Genomic DNA, 21674 nt, shown 5'->3' with positions numbered 1-21674 from the left:
TTTTGAATATGGGTTATTGTGCTTTTCTGTGGCAAGGGCATTAAAGTATTTTCAAAGATTTTTACATATTTCCAGGATATCTAGATGTCAGATTTGCTTGAAGAACCAAATAATGGTTTGTAATAAATGCACTTTACCAAACAATTACATATATATTTGACATTTATTAGCTGTGCTTTGTATGCCTGACTTTTTCTGTTAGATCACCATGATTTTGACAAAAAGCAGAATAGTGGATGAGTCTATTTTCATTTTCTGCTTCAGGACAAATAGGAGAGGAGAGGGGGTGGGGAAAAGGGAGGGGCCCCTTCATGGCCCTGTGCTGTGGATTAATACTGGTGACTGACTGCACACAAAATTCACTAATGACATGTGCAGGCCAGGGCCCAGTCAGCCATTCAAATCCTCAAACTTAAGTGTGTATGTATACTGAGTATACAAAACATTAAGAACACCTGCTCTTTCTGTGACAGACTGACCAGATGAATCCAGGTGAAAGTTATGATCCCTTATTGATGTCACTTGTTAAATCCACTTCAATCAGTGGAGATGAAGGGGAGGAGACCGGTTCAATAAGGACTCTTTTTAAAATCCTTGAGACATTGATTGTGTAAGTGTACCATTCAGAGGGTGAATGGGCAAGACAAAAGATTTAAGTGCCTTTGAACAGGGTATGGTAGTAGGTGCCAGGCACACCAGTTTGTGTCAAGAACTGTAACGCTACTGGGTTTTTCACGCTTAACAGTTTCCATTGTGTATCAAGGATGGCCCACCACCCAAACAACATCCAGCCAACTTGACACAACTGTGGGAAGCATTGGAGTCAACAAGGGCCAGCATCCCTGTGGAAAGCTTTCGACACCTTGTTGAGTCCATGCCCAGACGAATTGAAGCTGTTCTGAGTGCAAAAGGGGAAGATGCAACTCAATATTAGGACGATGTTCCTAATATTTGGTATACTCAGTGTATGTGCATGCACTGCTGGACAATATAATAAACTCTTATTTCATTTTAGAAACAATGTATGCTGTGCTTTCTGTATTGTGTGTTAAACAGCTAGAAAAAGGGTCTACTTTTTTGATGACCTGGAAGTGATCAATAAATTCACATATAATAAAGTTAATGCTCTCAGGGGATTAGCTTAACTAAGATTAAAATTGGTAAAGATTGGGACCTAAAATTTAACCTTAGTGCTTGAAAATACATTGAGTTTCTACTTATTTTAGGGATTAACACTACTGGGAAAGTGTACTTAAAACACAATAATAATCAGTGCATGTATCTTTGATAAAACTTTGAGAGTGTTTTCTTACTAACAGACAACATGACCAAACAGACTGATCACCTCAATATTCTCTCTCTGCTAAACCAACATTAACATACTAGAACTGTCCTTGGAGTTAAATGGTGTGGATATCTAGACTCTGATAGAGTGCTTATGGGATTTCTCCTCTCCTTAAGGTGATGTTTAATCAGAGACAACTAACTAAAGTTGTGTCCGTATGTGTTTACTTTTCACCACAGTATATTTTATGGCTTGTCATATCAATAGGGAAAGTTAAAAGAATCTTAGTCACACACTAAGAAAAGCCTATAAGATATATGTTTCCAATTGTCTGTAAATGGAGCTGAGGGTAAACAGAAAGATCAAATTATTTTATCTGTATTCAAAAATCACTCAAATATAAGTCTTACTTTTCCACACATTCAAATGGCTCCAAAATGTACAAATAAAAAAAGCAAAATATGTTTTTTATGAGCTGATGTATTATTTACAGTGGAAATGTGTTTCATTAGCCATTTTTTTATGTGGAAGGTGAAACTGAGGATGATATTGGAGTGATGCTGTGTTTTTTATGTGGTATAACATGCAAATAGCCATAAGCAGTCAACCCAGGACAACACTGGATTCTGGGGATATAACTTTCTGTGACTTCAAAGGTTTCAGTTCAGGTATTTCCTCAAATCGAATGTCAACGTAAAAACACGTTAGTAGGATCAATGAAAAAAAGGCAAATTTCAAGGTAAAATGTAACCCATACATTGTGATTTGCCTTGTCCAAAGCAGTTAACAAATTCTCATTCCAAATGTATTGAGTAACTTGTATAGACTAAGTAATACTTTATATCTAAATAATTTACCATCTCATCATAATATAATTATAATCAACAAATAGAATGACAAACACTAAAGCAGTGTTCTCATAGTGCCTTGTTCGAGATGTTGAATCTGATCCAAAGTCAGTTTCTACACAGATAGAAGTAACTCTCTACCCCCATTTGTTTCATATTTCTGTATTAGATATGTTGATGAAGACTGTTAATGGCCAAAAGGTGAATTATCAAGACAGGTTTGTACTCCTTGCTAACCTACAGTACACAATTTGGTGATCTATAAGATCACCGTCAGCTGAACTATCCAGTAAATATGACTCAGAACATTCTACTATTCCGGCCTATGAAAACCCTGTTTTGACACGTGTTCCACTTCCATTGGATAAGGCTGTTGGCTAAAAATAAACACAAGCAGCGTGCTTGTGACCACAGGGGGATGAGAACAACTTTGGTTTGCTCCAGTCGTACGATCACAATGACATAGAACAGTGAAGACCGACCGAACGGAGGACATTCACATCGAAACAGCTTGGCTGTTTTTTTTTTGTATTTTCAATTTTTATCTCTGTTTTTGTACAACAAAATAGATCCTCTGGAAGGTAACATACCTGTCTGGTGTCCATTACTACTCATCATACTCTGTCTCCATCTCTTCATACTCTGTGTTCCCTTGTGTTGAGTATGATCGGGTCTTCATTGCGCAGTTGGAGTCCATCAAGATGGCCTGAGAAGAAAACAATTGTCTAGAGTCAGAGTACAACCCAAAAATGGACCATAAATGGAAAAAGAGAATAAAATGGTCAGCAATAATTTGTTATCAAGGATAAAAGTATCAGAGGCGAAAGATGTCTCGTTTGAAAACAAAGAGCATTGTACTGTGGTTGTATCGTATACAGTCATGTAGCTTTGATGGAAGACAACTACCTAGGCTAATTTATTAGTCTGCCTCGAGAGGCATAATTCTTTGAACCTTTGTCACAATATCTAGTTACAGAGACACCCATGTGCAATTTATAAAAGCTTTTCAAACTATGTAGATTCACCACCACCATCTACCCCCAAAATGTGCAACCAAAGGGGAAACTACCCTGAGTGTACAAAACATCTTCCTAATATTGATTTGCACCACCCCCTTTTGCCCTCAGAACAGCCTCAATTCGTCGGGCCAAGGCGTTGAAAGTGTTCCACCTATCCCTCCACCATGTGTACAATCTATCCACCTATCCCTCCACCATGTCCACAATCTATCCACCTATCCCTCCACCACGTGTACAATCTATCTACCTATCCCTCCACCATGTCCATAATCTATCCACCTATCCCTCCACCATGTGTACAATCTATCCACCTATCCCTCCACCATGTCCACAATCTATCCACCTATCCCTCCACAATGTCCACAATCTATCCACCTATCCCTCCACCATGTCCACAATCTATCCACCTATTCCTCCACCATGTGTACAATCTATCCACCTATCCCTCCACAATGTGTACAATCTATCCACCTATCCCTCCACCATGTGTACAATCTATCCACCTATCCCTCCACCATGTGTACAATCTATCCACCTATCTCTCCACCATGTGTACAATCTATCCACCTATCCCTCCACAATGTGCACAATCTATCCACCTATCCCTCCACCATGTGTACAATCTTTCCACCTATCCCTCCACCATGTCCACAATCTATCCACCTATCCTTCCACCATGTGTACAATCTATCCACCTGTCCCTCCACAATGTGCACAATCTATCCACCTATCCCTCTACCATGTGTACAATCTATCCACCTATCCCTCCACCATGTGTACAATCTATCCACCTATCCCTCCACCATGTGTACAATCTATCCACCTATCCCTTCACAATGTGCACAATCTATCCACCTATCCCTCCACCATGTGTACAATCTATCCACCTATCCCTCCACCATGTCCACAATCTATCCACCTATCCTTCCATCATGTGTACAATCTATCCACCTATCCCTCCACAATGTGCACAAATAAGCTATCCTTGCCGTCATGGGGGGGGTCTGGAAGAAAACTAGTACATTTGGATTTTGTAATTCCCCTTTCATTGAGCATCTGGCCTTTTAAAACCCCAGCGTCCATCCGTAAATCTAATTTGCATAATAAAATAATCCCCATAAAATTCCATCCGTTCTAAAATAGAGATATCAGAGTTTTGGCATTGGATGCGTGTCCGTCTACTCCACATATGTCAGAGTCAAGGCCCGCGGGCCACATCCGGCCCGCAAGAAGGTTTTTTACGGCCCCTGGGATGATCTTGATTTATTATTAGAACCGGCCCGCAGCAAGCCGGCAGCCCGCAGATCTTTTACACGCACCAATACTACATTTCCCACAATGCAAAGGTGACGCACCGAGCAGTAGGCTGCTTCATTTCAATATTTATTGGCACAGCAGTCGTCAGCATCACAGTAAAATTAACTTTCAGATACCCATCAAAAATGGCAAAACGGAAGGTGGATACTGAGAACCGGGGGTTTCAAACAAGGTGGGAGTCGGAGTATATGTTCACGAAGGTAGCTGGAAAACCTGTGTGTCTTCTGTGTGGAGAAAGTGTGGCGGTACTGAAAGAGTATAATCTGAGACGACATTATGAAACGAAACACGCGGACAAAAACAAGAATATGGACATGGAACAAAGGCTACAAAAGGCAGAGGAATTAAAACGAGGCCTCAAATCTCGACAGGCTCTGTTCAAAAAAGCCAAATCACAAGGCCAGGCTGCTGTCAAGGCCAGTTTTATTTTGGCAGAAGAGATCGCTAAATCAGCCCGGCCATTTACGGAGGGGGATTTCATCAAAAACTGCATGATTAAAGTTTGTGACGAAGTTTGCCCAGAAAAAAGGCAACTCTTTTTAAATGTGAGTCTGAGCAGAAACACCATTGCCGAGAGAGTAGACCAGTTGTCCATCAATCTAAAAGAGCAGCTTGTGAAAAAGGGAAAAGATTTTATTGCATATTCCTTGGCTGTGGATGAGAGCACCGACATTTCTGACATTGCCCAGTTGTCAATTTTCATCCGCGGAGTGGACTCCAACCTAAGCGTGACAGAGGAGTTTTTGGCTTTACGTCCTATGCATGGCACAACTACGGGGCATGATTTGTATGAAGAGGTGTCAAGATGTGTAAATGAGATGGAGCTGCCTTGGGAAAAACTCGTGGGTTTGACAACCGACGGAGCACCTGCGATGTGTGGACACAGGAGCGGACTGGTGGCGAAGATACGGGAAAAGATGCAAGAGGAAAACGCGACAGGTGAGCTGACAGCTTATCATTGTATCATACACCAGGAAGCGTTGTGCGGTAAAGCCTTGAAAATGGAGCATGTAATGAGCATCATCACGCGCACAGTTAACTTTATCAGAGCCAAAGGTTTGAATCACCGCCAGTTCAAGGCATTTCTGACGGAGTTAGAAACGGAGCATGGTGATTTGCCTTATCACACAGAGGTGCGATGGCTAAGCCAGGGAAAGGTGCTTCAAAGATGTTTCGAGCTTCGTGAGGAGATTTGTCTGTTCTTGGACAGCAAAGGGAAAGACACAACACAACTCCGAGACGAAATGTTTCTGTGTGAAATGGCTTTTCTGTGTGACATTACGAGTCATCTGAATGCAATAAACTTGCAGCTGCAGGGTCGGGATCGTGTCATCTCTGATATGTACAGTACAGTGAAGGCATTTAAAACCAAACTGACTCTGTGGGAGACGCAGATGCGGAAAGAAAATTTGAGCCACTTTCCCAGCTGCCAGACCATGAAAGAGAAGCTCTCTACCAGTGCGTTCCCGAGCACACAGTTGGCTGATAAAATAGGTATGCTTGCCGCTGACTTTCGACGCCGATTTGCTGACTTTGAAGCACAAAAAAGCAGGTTGGAACTGCTCGGTAACCCATTTGCTGTTGACGTGGAAAGCTCACCACCAAACCTCCAAATGGAGTTGATTGACCTTGCAATGATGCACTGAGGGCAAAATATGCGGCAGTGGGTGCTGCGGAGTTCGCCCGTTTCCTCCCCGGCACAATGCCCCAGCTGCGCATCCAGGCTGCTCAAACGTTGTCTATGTTTGGCAGCACATACCTGTGTGAACAACTGTTTTCTTTGATGAACCTGAACAAAACATCACACAGAAGTCGACTTACTGCTGAACACCTCCACTCAATTCTGAGGATTTCTTCAGCTCAGAGCCTTACCCCGAACATTGATGAACTTGTGGAAAAGATGGGACACCACCAAGTATCACCCTCAACCTCAAACAAGTGAACATTACTGTGCAATCACATATTTAGAGTTTTTACTCAGTTCAAGTTTAAAAGTTAAAATTTAATATTTGTTTTCACTGCATGTTACTTCTCCTTAAACAAAGTGTTGTTTTTGATTAATAGATTTTTGCACTTTATTTTTTTGTATTTCAATCCAATTATATTTTAAAAATATTTCAGTTGAGTGGATGATAGAAAATTGCTATTATTGTTTTTTCTTTGAAGTAAATTTAGCCCACTTTTGCTAAAATAGAAAATATAGTCTACTGATGGTGCCTTGAATACCGGTTTCTTTCATTTAATGTTCATGTTATGGGGATATTTATATAAAGGAAATTTGTCTTTTGTGTCTGTTGAAAATTAAAGATTACTGACAGAGCCATAAGAAAATATTGCTTTATTTATCTGATCATATTGTAATATATTTGTTAGGTTTTCAGTAGGTTCAATTAGGTTCACTAGACTATATGCGTCATTTAAAATTTTTTCAATGAACATTCGAACAGTCCGGCCCTCGTCTTGTAGCTGATTTTTTTATTTGGCCCTCCGTCCATTTGACTTTGACACCCCTGGTCTACTCCATCAGCCTATGTAACACTTCCGCACCTGCAGAGAAAGGTGACAGAGCTAGAGCAGTGTTTGTCATATCATGAGACATCACAAAATCGTTTGTAGCGTTTTGCTCTACTCCATTTTGCTCTACTACCCCCACAAGCATCTTGGGACTCGTCTGAAGTCGTTACAGCCGATCTGCCAATTTCTGTCTGTAGCGTCCGGACACTTCGGACTAGACACTAATATGACCCCTCTGCGTCAAGGTGAGACTCTTACAAACATGTACGTTTTTCTCTAGGACACCCACAGGCCTCACAAGACTCGTCTGAAAGTCGGAAAAATTACGGAAAAATGTATGAAAGACACCTGCTCATCGAACATCTCATTCCAATATTATGGGCGTTAATATGAAGTTGGTCATCCCTTTGCTGCTATAACAGCCTCCACTCTTCTGGGAAGGCTTTCCACTAGATACTGGAACATTGCTGCGGGGACTTGTTTCCAATCAGCCACAAGAGCATTAGTGAGGTCGGGCACTGATGTTGGGCGATTCGGCCTGGCTCACACGTCGGCGTCCCAATTCATCCCAAAGGTGCTCGATGGGGTTGAGGTCAGGGCTCTGTGCATGCCAGTCACGTTTTTACACACCGATCTCGACAAACCATTTCTGTATGGACCTCGCTTTGTGCACGGGGGCATTATCATGCTGAAACAGGAAAGGGCCTTCCCCAAACTGTTGCCACAAAGTTGGCAGCACAGAACTGTGATGCTGTACCACTAAGATTTTCCTTCACTGAACTAAGTGGCCTAGCCCGAACCATGAAAAACTGTCCCAGACCATTATTCCACCAAACTTTACTGGTATCTGCCAAACCCAGATTTGTCTGTCAGATGTTTAGAGAACTCGTTTCCATTGTTCCAGAGTCCAATTGCGGCGAGCTTTACACCACTCCACCTCACGCTTGGCATTGTGCATGGTGGTCTTAGGCTTGTGTGTGGCTGCTTGGCCATGGAAACCCATTTCATGAAGCTCCCGATGAACAGTTCTTGTGCTGACGTTGCTTCAAGAGGCGGTTTGGAACTCTGTACTAAGTGTTGCAACTGAGGACAGACGATTTTTATGTGCTATGCGCTTCAGCACTCGGTGGTCTTGTTCTGTGAGCTGTTCTGTGAGCTTGTGTGGCCTACCACTTCACGGCTGAGCTGTCGCTCCTAGACGTTTCCACTTCACAATAACAGCACTTACAGTTGTCCGAGGCAACTCTTGCAGGGCAGAAACTTGACGAACTGACTTGTTGGAAAAGTGGCACGTTGAAAGTCACTGAGCTCTTCAGTACGGGCCATTCTACTGCCAATGTGTGTCTATGGAGATAGCATGGATTATTGCATGGCTGCTGTGTGCTCATTTTTAAACACCTGTCAGCAACAGTGGCTGTGGCTGAAATAGCTGAATTCACTAATTTGAAGGTGTGTCCACATACTTTTGGCATTGTAGTGTATATGGAGTCTGTAGGTGACAAAAATAAGGGGTTAAATATTTTTTTCTTTTTTATATCCTGATCTTTCTTACATCTGTCAGATATAGGATAGACTCTTCATGTTGTTCCATGTAGATCAAACCCCAGGCTGTAGTGACGCTGCCACACTGTGATGCAGTGCCTTAGACCACTGTGCCACTCGGGAGGCCTCAAATCATTTCCCCATATATTTTTGGGGTACTTCAACGGTTCTTAGAATTCTAAATCAAATAGAAAAATGATCCTTGGTATGACCTTCTTAAAACAATTCCATACATCTTAGTTGTCTTGATCAGAACTCTGTCTCGAGTTCCTCTTTCTCTGTTTCTCCTGGTACTATTGCCTGTAAAAGACAGCAGTAGTTTGAGCCTCTGGGTATGGTAGTTCTCTCTGCATCAGACGCAGCTTTACAAGTCATTCGCATTCAAATGCATACCTCTGCTGATGTATGTATAGTAGGTTTGCCTGTGTGTGTGTGTGTGTGTGTGTGTGTGTGTGTGTGTGTGTGTGTGTGTGTGTGTGTGTGTGTGTGTGTGTGTGTGTGTGTGTGTGTGTGTGTGTGTGTGTGTGTGTGTGTGTGTGTGTGTGTGCGAGCTTGTGTGTGTGCATGTGTGTGCGCTTGTGCGTGTATACGAGGTGTTCAGTGTCTCACCATTTTCTCCTCCCTCCCAGGAGGACTCCTGAGGAAGTAACAGAGGGGAGCGAAGAGGATGTCCACGACGCCAATGATGGTCATGAGCCAGGAGAACCCAATGCTCTTCGCTATGGCACCCCCAGCGGACGGACCTTCATCAGCAAAGGAAGGCTAATGAGCTTATAGAGGAGTTGAATATAGAGGCCTAATTTTCCCCATTTTGACATATATAACTATCCCCATGACGGCAAATCTGCGAACTCTTACTATGCCACACCTTAAAAACATACATAAGAACGCACGGTACAAAATCAGAGAATATAAAAATATGGACTACAACACTTGGCAGTTTAAAATCGTTACTTTAAATATGTGTACTTAAGTAAGTGGGTCCTGTGGGTGGGATGGGGAGGGGGTTGGGGGGGATAAATGTGTATTTGAGTAATGTCTTTTGGTTTGTGCTTTTTTTGTTTGTCTTGTCAACCCCAAAATTAAAACCCGATCATAAAAAAAATGAAATAATGTGTGACTGAAATGTTTAAAAGACTATGCTACTTGACTGGGTTATTTCCAAGCATCTGAGTTACCTAAAGCAAAGCCCATGCAGAATGCCACATCAGCAATGGCGTACACAGTGCCATAGACTGACACGTGTCTCAGGTCCACTAAGTAGCCCATGATTGGCATCATAGAGGAATCCACCATGCCTGACAAGAGACAAAACAGTGAGAATACAGTAGTATCTGTTACAAACCAGAGGCTAGTTTCATCATTTGCGGTTTTCCTGTACAGTGTGAAAACAAACTGACTTACCAATTGCAAAACCAACACCGAAATTCGGAAGTATTAGTCCGTAGATGTCCTTAGCAAAAGGAACCTGTGACACAGAACATAGTCAAGGTAAAGAGTGGAACAGGGGTTTTATTGATCAAATGTTAACAGTGTTATCCAGAATACCATTCTTTATGTGGGACTCGAAGATATTTGTTCTCCCACACACAAACACAAGTGCATAAGGCACTACAATGAAAATGGAATTGTCTGTTTCCAGAGAATCGGCTGTTTGCCGGTTGACTTCTGAGCGAACTCCCCTTCCCTAGACTCAGAATGTGATTTGGAGACTAATGAGATATAGTAGGACATTAAGACAATGGGACTGTTCCAATATTTTGAAAATGCATCATTACTTCCCCCTTTCCTCTATGTCATTCCTGTAAAACCCTAGCTTTCACCTATACCCATAGTATTACACAAACAATCTTTAGATGGATCCCCTAATACTGACGATGCCATGCCAAAACAGGTAAGGTAAGCACCGTGTTGAGCTGGATGCTAAATTCTAGCTGAGGAAGATGTGTCTAGTACTCACACAGAGGATGCTAACCCCCACGAGGACCATCCCGATGAGAGCGCACAGCCATCTGGGAAAGGAAGAAAGAGCAGTTCAGCGTCTGCCAATGACAACAGTCAACGTCCCTCTCCCCTCTCTCCACCGTTGTTTTGTACCGCAAGGCCACAAAATCTGATTTACTCTAATATTAAACTTAAAATAAATGAATAGAGGAAGTAAATGGATCACAATCTGTTTTCTTTGAGTCAGGATTAGGACATTTTATGAAACAAATAGGAGTTGCTTTATTTCAACTTTCTAAAATAATACTGCTATGGCTACAGGAAACATTTGAGTCCTGAAATACATTTACTTTCATAAAGTGTGAGTTAAAAATAGAATGATTCATGTGACAGATCGCACACTTGATCAACTGCGGCAAACAAACAAACATTAGCCAAGAGGTCATAAACTCATTGTCACACTGAGACTTCAATAAACAGCAAATACCCAACCTGCCAGAGAAATCTCATTCAGAGTTGCTCAATAGTACAGGAAACAGATACCAACGCGGGAGAAGATAAGGAGACGGAAAAACGGGAGCAATTTCCCTCCCTACCTCCCCATCTTGTGTGCGAGGACGCCAAAGATGTTGGTTCCAATAAGGTAAGAGATGCTGGCTGGCACGAAGGCAATGCCTAGCAGAGAGAAAGAGAGAGAGGGAGAGAGAGAGAAAGAGAGAGCAAGATTGAGAGAGAGAGAGAGAGAGAGAGAGAGAGAGAGAGAGAGAGAGAGGAGAGGGCAGGGTACAGAGAGGAGAGAGCAGGGTAAAGAGAGAGTGCAGGGTACAGAGAGAAGAGGGGGGAGAGAGAGAGAGAGAGAGAGAGAGGGAGAGAGAGAGAGAGAGAGAGAGAGAGAGAGAGGAGAAACAGAGAGCAGAGTGGAGAGAGAGAGAGAGCAGGGTAGAGAGACAGAGAGAGGAGAAAGAGCAGGGTAGAGAGAGGAACAAGAGAGAGAGAGAGAGAGCAGGGTAGCGAGAGAGGCCCAGATAAGCAGCCACATTATCAGCCTTCATCATAGGGCTCCAGCACATCTCCTAGACACAGTAATAAACACTCCCGCTCTACACTCGCCCTCAAATGACACCCTAATATCCTGCCCTGTCCCCCCATCTTCCTCCAGACCCTCTCTCGTCCCCTTTTATCTGTGCGAGTCCTCACAGGCAACGCCACTAATAAAATAAGTAATAATGACAGAAAAGAAAAAGAGTGATTTGGTTTCAATGGGAGGTTCAATGAGATTTTCAATGTTCACCTACATACTGTTTGAAGTCATTGCAAGTCTACAGTTATAATCCAAACCTTGAGTTGAAATGAGGACCTTTATTCTAAGTACATTCAGCGTGCAGAATGGTTTCATGAGCAGCATTGTCAATAGGGGAAACAGGGTTGTCAAGAGGGACAAAAAGGAAAATAAATGTAAAAATACCTAGCTGCCATTTTCTTGGACACATGGTCTCCATCATCCAAATAGGCAACGCTGGTTCTAACATGGCGATGGCCATGTTCGCAAAACAAATGGATCCTGAAAAAGAGAATGTGATTGGGGATAAGTGGACCCTGGGCCTATTATTCTCCATCTTCACACGTTTTGTGTGTCCCTATCAACCCCCCCCCCCCCCCCCCCCCCCGTTCCTGCAGCCTCAGACATAATACCAAGTATTAGTCCACCCTGGCCAAAGGACCTGGTAATTGAAGTGGTGGGGAGGCTCACTGACACATAAATGCATTTTCCCCCAGTACTTCAGTCTCACATATACTCCAACACACACAAGCAAGCGCGCACACACATACAGTCACAGACCACACACATGCACGCACGTGCACATGCATGCACAAGCACACATGAACCAATGCACGTGTGAATGCACACACGAATGTAGGGATGCTCACACTCACTCACTCACTCACTCACTCTATTCTAATGGAGAGATGACCCCATCTAACATGCAGCGCTCGCTCTCTCTCAACACTCTCCCTGACAATAATACTGTGTTTCCCTGGCTCAGGGCACAAATTCAACCGCTGAAATAGAATTTGATGGAACATCTGAATCAATTCTTCTTCCATCTCTTTGCTCCCACCTCTTTGCTCCCACCTCTTTGCTTCCACCTCTTTGCTCCCACCTCTTTACTTCCACCTCTTTGCTCCCACCTCTTTGCTCCCACCTCTTTGCTTCCACCTCTTTGCTTCCACCTCTTTGCTCCCACCTCTTTGCTTCCACCTCTTTGCTTCCACCTCTTTACTCCCACCTCTTTGCTCCCACCTCTTTGCTTCCACCTCTTTGCTCCCACCTCTTTGCTCCCACCTCTTTACTTCCACCTCTTTGCTCCCACCTCTTTGCTCCCACCTCTTTGCTCCCACCTCTTTGCTTCCACCTCTTTGCTTCCACCTCTTTGCTCCCACCTCTTTGCTTCCACCTCTTTGCTTCCACCTCTTTGCTTCCACCTCTTTGCTCCCACCTCTTTGCTTCCACCTCTTTGCTTCCACGTCTTTGCTCCCACCTCTTTGCTCCCACCTCTTTGCTTCCACCTCTTTGCTCCCACCTCTTTGCTTCCACCTCTTTGCTTAGTGTGACTGAAATGGGAAATGGCACAGCAGGTGCTTCAGAATGAAGCAATAATATTACAGTATTAATAAGTGACGCGTTCTTACCTGCAGCAATGAGTATGTATGGATCTTTCATAAGACTCCATAGCGAAGACCCTTTCTGGCTCTGTAGAGAGAAAAGGGACAGGAAATGTAGAGCTAAACAGAGAGCCATGAGTTTCATGTCAAAACAGGTTAATACAAAAAAGGCAACCAAAATATGATCTAGGGTAAGTAATTACTACAGTGCTTTTACATCATTCCACAATGATGTTTAGTTACTATCTGTGCTTATGTCAAACTGGAACACAATTCTCCCTCTCTATTCTGAGGATCCCTGCTCTTACAGTAGCGAATAGAAAATGTCCACACATAGCCAATGAGTTTACAAAAGACTGGCACAGAGTTGACAACAACCCGTTATCAGTCCCTCTGACACCGTCTCTCAGCTTAATGACAGATATGTACTAATTGTGAGGATTATGTCATGACCCAGACCCATTCCACTTTCCCCTTTTTAATATTCTTCAAGGCATCAATATCAAACAAAAAACTATTTCAAACATAAACAACCTTCCCCTATCATCCACAACTAAACAACGTCTAAGCGCCATTGGTCTGACAATCACAGCCACCATCTAGCGCTCTGATTCAGTCTCTGTCTTCTTGGTATCCGTGGAGACTGATACACATCAGCCCCATAGACCAAAGTCATAGGGGCTGTGATAGGAATCTCTATCACAGGCACACATCTCCTCTAACTGGAATGGTAACCCATCATACCACAGACCCACACATTTAGTGGTTTAAATTCAGACTGTTTTTTTGGTTGTTTTTACTCAGACACCCGCGACCCATTTAAAACCTCCCGTTGCGAGCAGCGACCCCGGCTTGAGTATCACTGGTGTAAAGCACTTTAATCATCTGGAAAAACGCTGTTTGAATCAAATTCCAATCAAATCACATATAATACACTATTGATATCACAGTGATCTGGTGATTGTGAACACATTCCAGCACAATTCCAATGAATTTACATCAATAATCCTAAAAAAAGAGTTGTCAAATCGATAGCCATACACTCACCTCTGGTTCCACCTTTGAGGGCTGGAGAATGAACAGTTGTAGTGCTGTTGGGAGACAGAGTCTGTACTTAGTTAGCATCCCTAACAGGTAACTTCTGAATGGAGAAAAAAGAATATCTGCTTCATGATAGAGAGAAACATGGTCACATTACCTCCATCCAGCACAGCCAGAACAGCCAGAATGAGGAAAGGTGCCGTTTTCCCCACAAACTCATACATGACACTGCCAAATGGTGGGCCCACTGGGTGGAAGAAAGCAAAGACGGTCAATGGTTTTGGCCAAACATAGCCTGTTACTGTAGTCTACAAAGAGCTCAAGTGCATCATGAATTGTGTACATACCCAGCACACCCATGGCGAGACCACCGAGGGCTATCCCAATGGCATTTCCCCTCTCCTCATCATCTGTGTACACACTGGCAAGCATCCCCATCCCTAGAAGAAGAACAGGACATGTAGCTACTCACTGGGCACAGACATCTAGTTTTGATAAATGATTGTTCAACTTGAGAGACATAAAGATGCATAACAAGGTAGGCCCACAGTAATGAAAATGTGAAGTTTCTGGAGAAACTGTATGTTCTTGCGCAGCTGTCTCAAAGTGAAGCTAATCCTGAAAGCGTCCATAAATGTCAGGGGTAATGCCAAGGACCTTACCAGCCACAGAGGAGCAGGAGGAGCCCACACCCTGCATGGATCTGGCCAGAAACAGCAGAGTGTAGCTCGATGAGAAGGCGAACACTTAACAACAACGACGACAATAGAAATTCAGACAAAAGAAAACATCAATCATGAAAAAACATTGAAACACTGTGTGAGATCTGAAAACAGGTGTGTGTGGATGTGGGTAATACTTACTGATGGTTGACAGGAACATAATACAGAACCCGGCAAACATGGGGATCTGGTATCCTATTCTGTAGGCACATAGAGACATCCCTTCTCAATACTGTTCTATGTAATACAATACAATATAAAACAAGACAACAATAACTACAGCTCATCTAACACTCGGCAGTCTAGTTGCAGCAGTCGGGCAGAAATACTCTTTGGCCCTGAACACACTCAGGTTGTACAACTGATGTAAAATGCGTTTGCCACAATGGTTGTGATACAACTGATATTTGTGTGATGCACAACTGAGAGTTGGTCTCCACAGAAATGTTTACACAACAATTGTGTGGTGTCAATGCCTTGTAATTATTTTTGTGCAGGAAAAACTCTGTTGTATCACAATAAATTGCACATCAGTTGTTATACAACTTGAGTGTGTACTGCGGGCCTTGTTCCATGTAACTGACATGCATGACTTGCCTTGTGTTGTCCTTATCCAAGCCGAAGGTGACCAAGGGGAAATAATAGGATTCTATTGTTTGCTTCAATTACAGCATATTGTGGTGCCCAGTTGAGACGGTAAGTACTAGCCTTGATGCATTTGCCAATACTGAGCAGAGAGCACTGCTAGAGCTCACATCTTGACTGATTCCATACTTTACCCATGGGCGCATTCCATAAGAAAATACCTCACAGTAATGTCTCTGACACCTTGGTCTTTCAGAATGTGTGCTGACATACAGGTATGTCTATAAAATACTTGTTCTAGACTATAATCGATATTGAGCAATTTTAGAACACAGTAAGTAGTTCAAAACAATAACTACAAGTGCTTGTAAAGCCCTACAAGCAGGGATCCTTACTGAATGCATGCTGCATGCATGCAGGGAAGCATAAATCCAGCACAAATCACAAAACAGGAATTTAGCTACATGGGAGCAGGATGGATTAGATCTAATTTACATGACAATTGATCTCAAAATTGCAATATAATGTAATATAATGTATATAAATGTTATCAGTTTTTAATTTTCCTCCCTGTCACTTGAAAATAGTCTGTTACTGATCTTTCTTTCCATGAATACTGTGATTTGACTTAGATAAATACATAAATATTATTAAATAATGACCTTTGACTGAGTACCCAAACTCAGGATAAGCTTAGTCACCATTCAGCTCTGGGCTAGCAGGAAGCCACTGTAACCTGGCAGGCACCCACACTGCATGGGGCTATGCACTGAACTGGGAAGATACAAACACTGGTCCAGCTTGTCTGCCTGCTGTCATATCATTTTAGTGTAATTCAAAACTACTTGTTTTAATTATTAGTCAAAACAAGTCATAACTGTATGAAACAACCACTTTATACTCCCGGGTGGCGCAGCGGTCTAAGGCACTGCATCTCAGTGCTAGAAGTGTCACTACAGACCCTGGTTTGATCCTGGGCTGTATCACAACTGGCTGTGATCAGGAGTCCCGTAGGGTGGCGTACAATTTGTCCAGCATCGTCCGGGTTAGGCGAGGGTTAAGCCGTCATTGTAAATAAGAATTTGTTCTTAACTGACTTGCCTAGTTAAATAAAGGTTCAATGAAAATAAATGAGTGCCAGCAGTGAATCATTTTAAATGCTAAAACTTTTACATTTTTGTCATTTAGCAGACGCTCTTATCCAGAGCAACTTACAGGAGTAATTAGGGTTAAGTGATTTGCTCTAATAATTACAAGGCATTCAAACTACCAACATTCGCTTACTGGCCCAATGCACTGAACTGCTAGGCTACCTTCCGCCGCTCTTCATAAACAAGGGAAACATAAATAGACATGTCTTATGAAACCTGAATTATATGACTATACAGCTAAGCTAGTTGCCATGCAAACCAGTTCACAGCTGGCATTCAATTTAAGATAATCTAGAAATAAGCATAAAACTATTGAATTTGAAAAATAGTGAGTAACAGAAAACACACCAGTGTGGACATGGGGAAATGTGATGATGGTTAAAAGCTTTCATTCACCCACCTGTTGGTGAGAGGCCCAATGAAGGGGTTGGTGATGAGCTGTACAGTGGCCTTGGAGGCAAAGAGTAGTCCCACTTTCACATTCTCATTGAGCAGCTGGTCGTCTGCTTTGGGGCAGTCGGGCTGTGTGGAGTTGTGGGGTGTGAGAGCCGAGGTGGAAGAAGAGACCCCCTGCGTCTGACCCAAGGGTATGGGTGTGGAGTCCATTGGGTCCCCGCTGGTTACCCTGACAGAGTTGTCATAGAGGGACACGATGGTCTGGAAGGTTCCAGAAGGGGTGTGTGGGGAGGCCGTAGTGTGATTCTTGGCCATGTTGGCTGCTGCATCATCAATTGTGTATAGGTAGCTAGGGATGATGGGGACTACCAAGAAGAAAGGATCAGAAGAAAAGATGAGGGGGGGGGGGAGGTTCTATCTACATTCTGATATAACTTCTCTCCAATAGACCCACCCACAATTTGAACACCGTCTGTCGGGAATATAATGAAGAAATTATTTTGTATTTATTTGATTTGTGTAGCGGATGGGACATTAGGACACACACTACATTTGTTTCAAAGGTTAAGAATAGATTGATTGGATTTCACTAATTTAGCTATAAATATGTCAGATAACACAATAATTGGCCCCATGAAGATGGTTTTAACCTATTACTTTCATATTATTATGTTATTATCATGTTTTTATCATATTGTAACGATATGGTTATTAGGGGGTCATGACCGTCCCAATATTTGAAACAGGACAATTTGACCCCCCCAATAATATACCATGATCGGTTTAATTGTTTGGATAAAAAACTCCCAATCTAAAGCGCCTGGCTTTATGTGGTTTTGCACCAGAGTGCCCCTCTGCAGTAACTGTTCAGCAGCCTGCACTAACCGCTCTCTCTCTTTCTCTTTGTATACATGTGTCGAAAGTTTAAAATGAGTAAAACTTCATGAACATTTCATAGATGTATCCCTATGTTGTTGTGTAACTAGCAAACTAATGGTGATGAGATAATAGTGTGTAAAAATAGTTTTATACAAGTTATACGGAATCATGCAATGTTAGGTTGGCTATTGTAGCTAGGCTAACGTAAGCTAAATTAGCTAGCTAAGCTAGCACCAAAGCTAGCACAGTGTCTGGATATTTTCAACTGCAGTTTCCGATGAGCAGCACTCAGTGAGTCAGTGTTCACCTTTGTGAAAAAGTAGATAGTGCCTTTAATGGAGGTGCCAAAACCAAAGAGGATAAAAGTGCTGTACATTAGTTTATTTTTGGGAGTGCAAAAGACTATGTAAATGAATAAATGGCGACATTGCTAGCTAGCTAACTACACTGTACAATTCCTAATAGACTGGTGCCCAAGTGCTATAACAAATGTTGTTGCCCACATTCTGATTTAATTTGGTTGTCATGGCAGGGGTCAGAGACAGGTAGTATAGAGAGAGGGGGAGAGAGAGCACCGCCCATGTTGAGGCAGGGAGAGGACGAACAGGTCATCAGATTGAACCATGTTGATGTCTGTCATATCCACCTGGAAAAGCTGGATACCATAGATAGGAAAACAATCTACCATAATTGTATTGCGTGTAGTGACATGCATATAAAGGTATTTGGCGCATTTCAGTGAATTGAGACTGAAGATCTGACTCCTCTCTGTACCACTATATGCCCACCTTTGTATAAGGTTGCAACAGGTTATTGACTGTTTTTGAATGTGTTTGTTTTTTACTTGATGGTGAATGACAATGAGTTGTTGCTATGTATTTTTGAAGTCTATTGCTTGAGCATGATGGCATACTCATTTATTTATTTTGAAGTCTATTTGCTATAGCATTTTATTCCTTATTGCGGAGTTATATTTTGACTGTCACTGAAGTATTGTATGAAATAATATTGCAATAAAACAGTGTAACCAAGTGAGATGTTTCTGTATTCAGATGGCTTCGACTCCTTTTAAGTGAATTCAGTACGGGAAATGAGTTATTCAAGACCATGTACTAGCCAACCGTGGTGAAGGTTACACAAATAGATTGATGGGTTTTTACATTTAAATGTAATTAAAGAAGGGTTGTGGTGGTGACTTTCTGAACTGTTAAGAGTAACAACACAGTTAGAAGTAATATTGGTATTTCAGTTTGATTGATGTATATTGACCAAATTATCAGGACATTTTTGGATGTATTTTCCCTTAGAAATTGACGAGAAACAACCATTTCACTGCTATGTTTTATATCTTGAGGGGCATTCCCCCAGACCCACCCTGAGGGGTGTTGCCACCGGAACCCATTGACCTAATATGCAACACAAAGTTATGCCCTTGCTGTATATAGATTTGCCTCAAATCACATATAGGCATATACGGCTAGCTACTCTAGAGTAATTTCTGACTGACATATTCTGACATTCTTCCAATGCGCACCTGTATCCAGTGCTCAATGGACATGTCCGGGAGACCTGGCCAGCGTTGAGAGTGTAATCTCGCGCGAAATAACAGCATTTACGCACACATATTTGTCATCTATAATCTATCGGATACGACTGGGAGATTCATTGGCAATGGCAGTTTTGATGCTTTCAGGTAAATCAAGTGAACTAGGGACATTGGAACCAAAAACATATCTGTAGCGGGTACACCATCCCGGTCCACCAGATTTGATTTAATAATTACTCTGTACTTGGCTTCGTGAAAGGCAATATACATTATGTTAAATTATGAACAATTCATCTCCTTGTGAAGCTTTACACTATAGGCTACAGTGTTTGAAAATTCCCTAAGGTTGTAAGCAATTTGACGCAATCTGATAACATGACTAATCATAATGGACAGATTAAACGTTTAAGGAACAACATTGTTGCACATTGGCCGCCTACTAATATGTTATTATGGGTATAATAACATTTTAATTCAGAATCTGTTTGATTTATGAAATATTTGATGCATTCATTCTTACTCATTGTCATATCTAATATTGGATATCGGATGACAAACCAATCAATGTCTATCTTATTTGAATGAAATTAAATTAAATGACCAGGTCTATGCAAAGGTAAGAACTGAAGTAGCTAGTGTCTAATTTCGTATATTATTACAAAGCTTAAGGCAATGCTAAATTATGAGCAAATCATAGGCTTTAGACTAGCATAGTTTATTTCTTTTTTTTATTGGAAAGCAATAGCCAGGACGCTGACATGAAGAACTTTTGTTCCACACCAAAAAATAATAATAATTGAACAACTCGAAACAAAGAGGAGAATACTACCTTCTTAAAATGGAAATAACAAAACATTGCATGGTTCAAAATAATATCTGTTATATGTCCAAATTGTTTATGGGTTATTTAGGCTAGCAACGGACTCGAATTGGTTTTAGAAATGCATTTTTATGCGAACTTCAACGGGTGATATAACAGTTGACGCAACAGGTAAGCAGTGTGAAAATACTTTATCCAAAGTTGAACCTACCGACCACCGTTAGAAGCATATTATCCAGCAGCAAGGCGATGAAAACGATGACCAGGATCAACTTCCTCGATTGTCTTTCCTCTCTCATCCATAACAATAAATTAAATTCTCTCAGTGTGTCTAATCTTCCCATTTTTAGAGTCCACAAAGGAGCAAGTGAAAAAATATTCGGTCTGAAAAGAACAAACGTTATGGACACCAGAGAGTGACAGTCTGGAAACCAAAAATGTAGGCTACTGTAGTATAGAAGCGTAATTGCAAATTACGCACGTTAAAATGTCAAATAAATAAATGTTAATGTTGTATAAATTGTATAGATTTCACACAAGGCAATGTAAAATGCTCTTATACAGTGTGGCGTAAACTAATATACATTGCTTATGTGCCAGTGGAATAAAGTAGAAATTGGGACATCTGCTTCAAAAGATCGTGACCTGAAATGTGTTAAAAGTGCCTTAATGGTTGAAATCTTACCTTAGATGCACATTAGCAAAAAATCCCTTTGCGGCCGCAAATCCGAAAGGAACGATAGATGCGGGGCGTTTTAGTTACTTGAATGCTCCTTGACGTCATGCAACCTTTATCATGAACATCCTCACATACAGCATCACAGTGAGGGATACGCACAAGCAAATAACATTGAAGACAAAGTCGAAATCGTGAGACAATGTGGTAGTCAGGGTTTTGAAGATGTGCATACTATGACATTAACAAAATTGCATGTTACTTAAAGTTTTTAGTTACTTACACTGCTGAGGGATATCATTATCATTTTGAAACCAACTACAGTTTATCAGAGTAACAGTATGATACTGACAATCAAGCATTTTGTTGACTATGTAAGTCAAATGCGGTTAATTCATTATCATACATAAGCAATAGCCTATATGTGTGCAGTAGGTGTGTGTGTGTGTGTGTGTGTGTGTGTGTGCGTGTGCGTGTGCTTGCTAGCACGCGAGCAATGTGGAACACGCTTAAAATATATTTTGCATGGGGCTGCGAACCAAAAGCTGGAGCAAGAACACACACTTGTAACTTCCCATGTTTCAATACAGCGACAGGCTCTCTACAATGTTATATACATGCCACAAAACCTGTCAGGCCAACCGTCAACCCTCACAAAGTCTGTCAGACCCCGTTTTTACACGGTTGACCACTCCTGCCTCATCAAAAATCACTTTTTATCAACC

The 21674-nt window shown here is 41.9% G+C and overlaps 1 protein-coding gene across 1 annotated transcript; it reads right to left on the bottom strand.

The window, feature by feature from the left end:
- Positions 1 to 2713: 2713 nt before the first annotated feature.
- On the bottom strand, positions 2714 to 21057 carry LOC139417046 (synaptic vesicular amine transporter-like). The gene is given in 17 exon segments (XM_071166283.1): positions 2714 to 2839; positions 9135 to 9268; positions 9704 to 9823; positions 9930 to 9993; positions 10486 to 10537; positions 11066 to 11144; positions 11935 to 12030; positions 13161 to 13221; positions 14181 to 14224; positions 14332 to 14421; positions 14522 to 14614; positions 14837 to 14920; positions 15038 to 15096; positions 17033 to 17393; positions 20485 to 20657; positions 20959 to 20978; positions 20980 to 21057. Coding segments are annotated over 17 exon segments (1707 nt in total). The 3' UTR covers positions 2714 to 2740.
- Positions 21058 to 21674: the final 617 nt, after the last annotated feature.

This window comes from Oncorhynchus clarkii, chromosome 1 (assembly GCF_045791955.1).
Source record: "Oncorhynchus clarkii lewisi isolate Uvic-CL-2024 chromosome 1, UVic_Ocla_1.0, whole genome shotgun sequence".
NCBI classification, from domain to species: domain Eukaryota; kingdom Metazoa; phylum Chordata; class Actinopteri; order Salmoniformes; family Salmonidae; genus Oncorhynchus; species Oncorhynchus clarkii.
The sequence above is the reverse complement of the archived record's forward strand: the minus strand, read 5'-3'. Positions and strand labels throughout refer to the sequence as shown.